This window comes from Budorcas taxicolor, chromosome 22 (assembly GCF_023091745.1).
Source record: "Budorcas taxicolor isolate Tak-1 chromosome 22, Takin1.1, whole genome shotgun sequence".
Lineage (NCBI taxonomy): Eukaryota > Metazoa > Chordata > Mammalia > Artiodactyla > Bovidae > Budorcas > Budorcas taxicolor.
Genome location: NC_068931.1, coordinates 46,561,296 through 46,570,569, shown reverse-complemented (window position 1 = coordinate 46,570,569; position 9,274 = coordinate 46,561,296). Strand labels below are relative to the sequence as shown.

At 40.5% G+C, this 9,274-nt stretch overlaps 1 protein-coding gene across 5 annotated transcripts in view; it reads right to left on the bottom strand.

Annotated features, from left to right (window-relative positions):
* Window positions 1-1,584: 1,584 nt before the first annotated feature.
* The window catches only part of ARK2N (arkadia (RNF111) N-terminal like PKA signaling regulator 2N), an 81,609-nt gene continuing 73,919 nt past the window's right edge, over window positions 1,585-9,274 (bottom strand). For 2 of the 5 annotated variants that reach the window (XM_052660340.1, XM_052660341.1), the window contains exon 5: window positions 1,585-5,584. In XM_052660340.1, coding sequence (XP_052516300.1) covers window positions 5,395-5,584 — 190 coding nt within the window. In that variant the 3' untranslated portion in view covers window positions 1,585-5,394. The remainder of the gene's footprint in view (window positions 5,585-9,274) is intronic. The other 3 variants (XM_052660344.1, XM_052660343.1, XM_052660342.1) reach the window with 3 other exon arrangements.

Genomic DNA, 9,274 nt, shown 5'->3' with positions numbered 1-9,274 from the left:
CATTGCTCCTTCCAGCATTTGCCACTGCCTTCTTCTGTTCCAGGCAGATTCTCCCAGTCAAAGCTCCACTGTACAGTCCAGGAACTCCTCTAATTCTGTAAACCAGGGCTTCCAAACACAGAGTCAACGAAGTAAAGAAAATCATACCTTCCAGTAACCTAGGAGAATCACTCTTCTATAGATCAGCAATATTGTTAAAACAAAACCTAAAAGAAATTCACTGTATTACTTCAGTTGCAAAACTGGAGCTAAAGAGATATTTCGTAAAAATTTATGTAATTTTTCTCTGTTAAGATTAAAGTTATAAATAGCTCTCATCTACTGCGAAAAAGATACAAATAAGGGAAGGCTCCCTAGTGGCTCAGACAGTCAAGAATCTGCCTGCAATGCAGGTGATCCACCCAGGTTCAATCCCTGGGTTAGGAAGATCCCCTGGAGAAGGAAATGGCAATTCACTCCAGTATTCTTGCCTGGAGAATCCCATGAACAGAAGAGTCTGGCAGGCTACAGTCCACGGGGTCGCAAAGAGTTGGATACAACTGAGTGACTAACACTTTGACTTTCAAGCGAAGGTAAGGCCAAAAGCCAGCATAAGAGAGAAAGAGGAAGTCAGAATGAGATTAATTACTAGCTACTGATTATTTTATTTACTCATGCCTTGTCTATTCAAAAGCAGCTTCCAAGGGCAAAAGGGTTCAGAAGCAAGACTCTAAGTAAAAAAATTTCCTCCAGAGCCCAAGAAAAGAAGTTTCTCATAGGTACTAACATGTCTAGGTCTCAGACACAAGGTAGTATAAAAGAACCATTTTCAAAAACTAAAACTATTTCCTGATAACAGATCTCTTTCCAGTGCAAGTGGAAGAAAAATTCGATGAACATGAAGAGATCCAGGAGTGAATATTTAAATAAACATAGGCCCAACTCTCTCTGGTTCCTCATTCTCCTTGATGCAGAGTCACAAAAGTAATAAAATGCTAACATAGTAGTTCCTATTGTTTTGATAACCAAATTAAAAACCTGAAAATAGAACCAAATTAGGAGGAAAATTCTTTAGGCTATTTTTGAAACATCCTACATTTGCTTCAACCATGAGCAAAGTGCACGCAATCACGGCATCTTACCCTGGCACGTTGAACTCTGGGAAGTAACTGTCAGCTGACTTTAGTTCCCAGGAGCAAAGGGGTCAAGCACTAGGGAGCCTTTGGTTGACTTTGAAATCTCACTGGTTCAAACTGGAACGGGAAGTGGGGGCTACAGGAAAGCTAATACAAAACTATTTTTATCTAGATCTAATACACCAAAGGCTACTTGCAAAACATTCTAGGAGTAGGATACAGCTGTTGCTTGGAAAAAAAAATCAGGCAACTTAAACAATAAGATCTGATAACAAAATATAATTCACTCTCACATCCAAAAGCTAAACTTGGGCGCTGCTCCAGGCACCATCTAATTAACTGAAGCAGACAGGAAAAAAAAAATCCTCAGAAATTATCTTTGTTTAAATACACTCTATTTTATTTTGTCTTAAAATAGTTTAACCTTTATGCTACAGACTTATTTCAAAAAACAGAAAATCTTATCTTGCACCAAAAAATATATATATAACACTCTGTTTTATTTTTTTTTCTCCAAAGACCATTAAATACTAAATGAAAACAAAAACTAAATAATGAACGTAAAGAAGAACCAAATTCTATTTTAAAAACTAGAGTTGCACATTTTAAAACATTAATTCCAAGCAATGATTTGTCGTCACTGCGTCAAGTCCACGCTCCAGCAACAGCAGATCCGTTAACCACCAAGTGCATTGGTTCCTAGCCATACAATGGCTAACATTTCATTTTCACGGTAAGAGGAGCAAAAGGCTCTAAAGACCTTTGTACTCTTTAAAAAACAAAACAGCAACAAAAAGTTATTTCCTAGTTATCCAGTGATTTTTTTTTTAAGATCACTATCCTTTAAAACTTGTTAAAAGAATAAGAAGTACGTAGTGTTTTAAATAAAATGAAAAATACAACAGCATTGGACTAAAATACATGATTATTTTAAACAAACAGTGCACAATCTGAGGAGTCTGGTTAGGGTGCAGTCATTTCTATATATACATGGAAGTCGCATCATACACATACTGAAAACAGGGATTGGGGGGAGCTCTTTGCATTTAAAAAAAAACAACTTTAAACTCAAAGACAAAATTGTGCCCCCAGCTTTTTCAAGAACCTTGTGACACAGTATATGTAAAAAGCAGGCAACAAATTTGTTTTTAAATTACCTATGGTGCTAATTTGCTAAAAGTAACAACGAACAATTGACTAAATTAGCAAATTAGATGGTTCATATTCACAACTGGTAAAATGAAAGCAGAGTTTACGGGATGATCAGTTGCTATGAATAATGGAGTCCATTCAGTTTGGCCCCTTCCATCAAAATGAAGCAAGCAGCAATTACATCACGCAGGGCAATATGCAATAGCTAAGTTACCATTCTGTGGTTTCAAATTGAGGGAAGGGGGCCACTTAGCCATGTTCCTGCCAAAACCAATCTGTGACCAAAGTGTATCATTTTAGCAGAGATATTACTTTGAAGAGACTGTGAAGTATAAAGTGTTTATGTTACCAAATGCAAAACTGGTTAGAAAAGATCCCCTTTAAAGAAATTTTAAATGTCAGAATATTTACCACAGAATTTTATCATTAATAGCTTGCCAGAAACCACATCCCTACTCTCCTGGACCTGGCAATGAAAGAAGAGTTGAAACACAGTCTCTCTGTAGATAGAAGGTGGAAAAGTCTCAAACCAGTAGGGAGAAAAGCTGACTATTTCCACCATCCCTTCCCCTCCCTGCTTTCTGCATCTTAATTTTTGTTCTGGTGCACTAAGCCAGGCAGTCAGGGTGGTGGAAAAGGGACAGGTAAGGGCAAACTTTAACACAATGCAAACGCAAAAAGCCATAGAAGAGCTTGGTTAAAACTCCACTCTCTGTTCCCAGCCCACAGTGCATACAACAGACCAAAAGAATTCTCATTAAAGGGTGACTGCGAGGGACTAAAGAAAGCATGTCCTGGGAAATCACCTGCTCTATGGAAGTGAACAAAACACACTGCTAACCTAAGAACAGGTAATGCAAAAATGGTCTTTAAAATGGGGCTCTGGGGAATTCCCTGGCAGTCCAGTGGTTAGGACACTGCGCTTTCACTGCTGAGGGCGTGGGTTTGATCCCTGGTTGGGGAACTAAGATCCCACAAGCCACCAGGTGTGGCAAAAAATTAAATTAAAAATGAAATAAAATGGGGCTCTGCCCTGATACTGGGGGAAAAATAAGCTGCAAAAACTTCAAGTCATATAACTCACTCTATCCTTTTCCCAATGATATTCCTGGAAAATACAGACCAGAAATTGTACATTTCTGCTTTGTCTAGCATTTTAATTCAAGTCAAAAACAATGTGTAACAGTAAAATTCAATAAATTAATCCTAAAGTAAAATGTGAAGGTCCAAGGATATACCAGTAGTGAATCTGCAGAAGGTCCTATTTTGCTCTGGCCTCTGGGTCTTTGGTTTTTGCCTAGAATTGTGGCCATGTATGAGGGGCTAAAACTGGAGGTTCACGATCTTGCCTGATCTATTAAAAGTAGATACACAGGAAAATTAAAAGTTGATGAACAACAGAGGCCAGATCAAATGAGATGTTATCAGAAGAGAAGACATGCTTAAATATACTCCCATAGAAGGATACACAGACGAACTCAAACAGCAGGAAGAAGGGTGAAGGAATAAACGAGTCTTTACAAAATATAGAAGAAAAGGCCAGGCAGGTGGAGCCAGGCAGACTCTGACTTGTGTGCATGTGGGGCTGTCTTGCTCAAAACAGCAGCCCCACAGCACCACCCCACACAGTGCCTCACGCAGAACAGGCACTTGGTAAACACGTGTCCACTGAATGGAAACTGAACACGGTCGTCCTCATGCTCTCACGGTGAGGAAGAGCCACCGAGACGCTCGGGAAGGGAGGCAAAGGGCTATAGCCACACTGTACGGTGAAAATGGAAACCAAAAAGAAAAAGCAAACAAAAACTGTGGGAAAACACAAAGTGAGGTCTTCTACGCCAATATTACTTCACTGTTCCCTGTGCACAGTACATAGTGTTCTAACTCTAGGTATTGCTTGTAAAATAATTCACTAGTAACTACAACGTTATAGGAAAAAAAGGTAGTAACTAATGCCATGAAACTCCAACACTGGCATTTCCTGAATTCCCTGAAGCTCCTACTACCCCTTAAAATTCCTGTTAGATACTGCAAAATCTACAGTGCCATTAATGTGCTTTGTATCTGATTTTTATGATACATTTTGATCTTTCCACTTTTAAAAGGTAGAGGAGAAAAATACCCAAATACAGCATCAGGTCAACTTCAGCTCAAGCATTGAACAGCTGTTATGCATCCTTTTTGGAGAGACTAACTATGGAAAAAGGCATTGTCCTCTCAGATTTACAAGTGCCTGTAGCCTTAGAAGTCACACAACTTTCATATTACTAGCTATATACTTAGGCATAGTCTACCTAAGTAATAGGTTCTGTTTCTCCCATTGAACAAACCAGGGAGGGGGAAAGGGATCTCTCAATACGCTCTTCAGGTGCTCAAACCTCATGGTGGGTATCTATCTGAAATGCCTCTGCCCTACAAGGAGATATTTTCCAAAGGGTTATGAATTATTGCAACAAGGAGATCAACTAAGTCACCTAAGCAGTACTTATAAACACAAAGAGGGCATGTTAATTATTTGGGTTGTGGGAAGTCAGCCAGGAGCAAAGTTAGGACAGAAGGCAGAAGACTTAAGCTAAAAGAAAAAGTTAACTTCTGTCTTCTATTTTTGAGGACAGGTTTTCAATGCACATGCCCTACTAGGTGCCAATAAGGACCTGACTAATATGTGTGCAAATGCCCTAAGACAGGAGTGCCAATGGGTGGGCTGACAGTGGTTAAGTCTACATATTAATTTTATTACACAGAAAAATAAATACAAGACTCAAAAACTGAAATCCATTTTACCTGGTAATTAAAATACCATTCTAAAAGGAGGGCAGAGTTTCCTAAGACTGAAAGTCACCAAGTAAAATGAAGTTGTCTAATAAACATCATCATTCTCATATTCCTACTGAGGGAAACAAGAAAAGAAATTCTTTTCTCTGTGATAAGTTATTTTCCTACGTGACTTCTTTTAATTTAAAAAAAAAAAGGAGGGGGAAGGAGAGCAATTTTCCATGAGTTTTTGATTATACAAATGCCACAAACAGCTTCTGAGGCTGAAGCTATGACAATGAACTTCCATGTCACAAAGAGGAGGAGGAGGAAGTAGAGGGGAACAGTGCAGAGGACACACAGTGACACTGTATCACAGCAGGTATTTGCGTCTGCTGTCCTCATCCAACGTGAGGTCAACAACTTCTGCAGGTGAAGCCCAAGTCTGCTGAGGAGCCACAGCAGTCCATGACTGTGTTTGCCGGGCGCTAACATACTGTGTGCTGGAGCCATGCTTCCATGAAGAAACACTCTGAATCACACCTCCTCGAGGATGGACACACCTGCAATTGAGATGAAGAGCAAAAGCATGGTTAACCCTACCAGAGGGAAAAACAGAAGGCAACACGACTTCATTGTATTAATACTTTTCCTAAGATAAGCCTACTACACAAGCTCATAAAACCCACAACCAATATCCTTCCCCCTTTTCCTCCTTCCCTATATGTCTGTCTGTCTGTCAGTCTCCCTGCCTCTCTCAGTGTAGCCTCAGTTCAGTTCAGTTCAGTCGCTCAGTCGTGTCTGACTCTTTGCCACCCCGTGAATCGTAGCGCACCAGGCCTCCCTGTCCATCACCAACTCCTGGAGTTCACTCAGACTCACGTCCATCGAGTCAGTGATGCCATCCAGCCATCTCATCCTCTGTCGTCCCCTTCTCCTCCTGCCCCCAATTCCTCCCAGCATCAGAGTCTTTTCCAATGAGTCAACTCTTCGCATGAGGTGGCCAAAGTACTAGAGTTTCAGCTTTAGCATCAGTCCTTCCAACTAAGAAATGCCAAAAGCCTTGTCTCAGTCACAAGCTCCTGAGTTATGTCTAGATCTAATACTGATAATGGACAAGATGTTGTTTCTCTGAATTCATTTAAGTCTCTGGAATCTTCAGGGTAGGGCAGCATATAAATCCCAAGCAAAATTAAGATGCCCAGTTAGTCTGAGCAAATGAAACAATAAGAAATATAGGTGAAATCTGTTCTTAAAATAAGTTCCGTGCCGTATTTGTTAATACTACTTCCAAAAACAGTTAACGGTAATACCCCTTTCACGGGTTAGATTTTTAAATGTCTATGTAAGTACTAGGTCATGAGTTAAAGAGGATTCCCTGGTGGCTCAGTGGTCAATCTGCCTGCCAGTGCAGGAGACATGGGTTTGACCCCAGAGTTGGGAAGATCCCCTGGAGAAGGAAACAGCAACCCACTACAGCATTCTTGCCTGGGAAACCCCAGAGACAGAGGAGCCTGGCAGGCTATAGTCCATGGGATTACAGAGAGTTAGATACAACTTAGCGACTAAACAACAATAATGTGAATTAAAGATCAATTTTCCTCATCTTGAAGGTGACAACAGAAAAGTCTGGCTAGTTCATCACAAACACGTTTTAGCTTAGTGAAAATAACGAGGCTGAAGTACTTAGCTTAGATTCTCTAAAAGTGTTCTATAAGAGTGTCAGAACTACCAAGCTGACGTATCTCGAAGTTCACCAACTGGGAGAGAATTGTTTCAGAAATACCTCCAGACTGAATTGCATATTCCAGTCAAATGATAGAACCATGAACCTCCAGGATGAGCCACGGAGTAAGTTTTGATTCAAACGAGAGGAAGGCAAGCAGCACAAGCTATCACTGCTCCTTATGCCGTCCCATCTCAATTGTAAGACCCATTACTACGCAATAGCCGTGAGAAGGGGCAAGCGGCATGATTCTAATCACACAAACTACTACAGTGGATCGCAAGCAGCTGTTCTGACAACCTGTATACAATGAGTGATGCTTACTCACTTCAGAACTCTAATTTCTATTCCAAGCCACCTGCACCTCTAGGTTCAAAAGCAACATTAGAGTAACAACAGACAAAGTTTATTATAAGGAATTCATGGCGGCTGAGAGGTTCCCAGGTCTGCAGTCAGTAAGCTGGAGGCCCAGGAGAGCCAATGGTGTAGTTTCATCTGAGTCTGAAGGCGGAGAAGATGGTGTTTCAGTTTGAATTTGGCCTTCTCAGGTGGCTCAGTGGTAAAGAATGTGCTTGCCAATGTAGGACACACAGGAGATGTGGCTTCGATCTCTGGTTGGGTTAAGACCCCCTGGTCAAGGAAATAGCAACCCATTCCAGTATCCTTGCCAGGAGAATCCCACGGACACAGGAGACTGGTGGGCCATAGTTCATAAGGTCGCAGAGAGCTGGACATGACTGGGAGATTGAGGACGCATGCACAGACAAAGTATAGCTACAGAACTGCCCCTGAGGATCCTTAAGATCACAGAAGGAGGCCCAGCTCCTACAAAGTCCAGCCTGAAAAGGACTCCCTTCCCAAGAGAGGTACCAAAAAACAGATCCCTTGGGGCCAAGTAGGGGTAGAATATGGACTTGTTATAGTTATCAGAGGGCCATCATCTTTCCAGAAATGAGTCAAGCAGCTACTAACCCAGAGGCCACCATATTTTCAAAGAGTAGCTAGTGAAAAGCATTAAAATAAGACACACAAAAACCCACAGTCTGATCCAAATCTGTCCACTCTTTAAATACACTGAGATTAAATGATCAAGTAGTCATGGAAGAAAGTCAGTCAAAGGAGTCCATTCAACATTTTCAAGAAATGGTTTTGATGATTGATGACAACAGAATACCAAAATTATTAAGTAGTTTCTCCACATCTGACACACCCAACAGACCCATGAAGTAGATGTGGAAGCTATTATCCATACTCTCACAGGGAAACTGAGGATTACAGAGATTACATGACTTGTTCAGGGTCACACTGTTTGGAAGTGTAGGCAAGAGAACTTCAGGCCAAGTTGATTTCTGGTCCAATGTTTTCCACAACATAATGTTGCCACTTAACAAAAGTGTGTATTAAACTGGGTAAGGTAAAATACAAAAGAGTCAGCAGGGTGCAAAGACAAGCCCAGACCAACAATTAAAAAATATAACGTTCTTCAACAGTTCAAATGCTCATTTATACAAGCAGTAATTGAAGTAAAAGCTGGTTGGAAACTTAGAAAAATCAGGGAATGAAGAGCTACCAAAAAAAGTCAATGTAATCTCTGACAGAACTGCAAGAAATAATTCTGAAATAAAAGCAGTATTCATTCCCAACTTTGCACTGCTCCTAAAATAATCACACAATGTAACATCAGGACATCAAGGAGTGGCTCTAAAAAGGACCTAATCCAATCTTCCCATTTTACAGAAGAGAAAACCAAGACCAAAAGACAACTTCCCAGGGTCTTAAGAAAGTAAACCATGGAACCAGAACAAAATTAGGTCTCCTCTGGGGAGTTTATTTCCAACTAAATAACCATGTCTTTCCCAGACTGCACCTGAAGTATTATACACTATGGTTTATTGTAAGAAGACTGCTTAGCCGCCAGGAATAATACAATAAAAAGCAAAGCAGATTCTAGAAAGTGTCTAGAGTAGGACAGTGAGAGGTTTAGAGAGGCTATTTATTAATGAGGAAAGGTTGAAGGAGACATAATAAGGAAATAAGGCATTTCTTCAGCTAGATAAACTAAACTGCTTCTGTAGTTATGTCATAAATAGCTCCAGTTACTGGAAAACAAATTGGGCTACTTTAAGCAAAAAAGAAAATTTATTAGAAGTCACCTTTACTTGAGCACCTCAAAGAACCATCACTTCATGGCAAACAGAAGGGAAAAAAGTGGAACCAGTGACAGATGTTATTTTCTTTGGCTCCAAAATCACGGCGGACAGTGACTGTGGCCATGGAATTAAAAGACCCTTGTTTCCTGCAAGGAAAGCAATGACAAACCTAGATAGTGTATTAAAAAGTAGAGACATCAGGGCGCCGACCACGGTGTGTCTAATCAAAGCTATGGTTACTCCAGTAGTCATGGATGGATGTGAAGAGTTGGACCAGAAAGAAGCCTGAGCACTGAAGAACTGATGCTTCCAAATCACGGTGCTGGTGAAGTCTCAATAAAATAAGTCAATCCTAAAGGAAATCAACCCTGAATTCA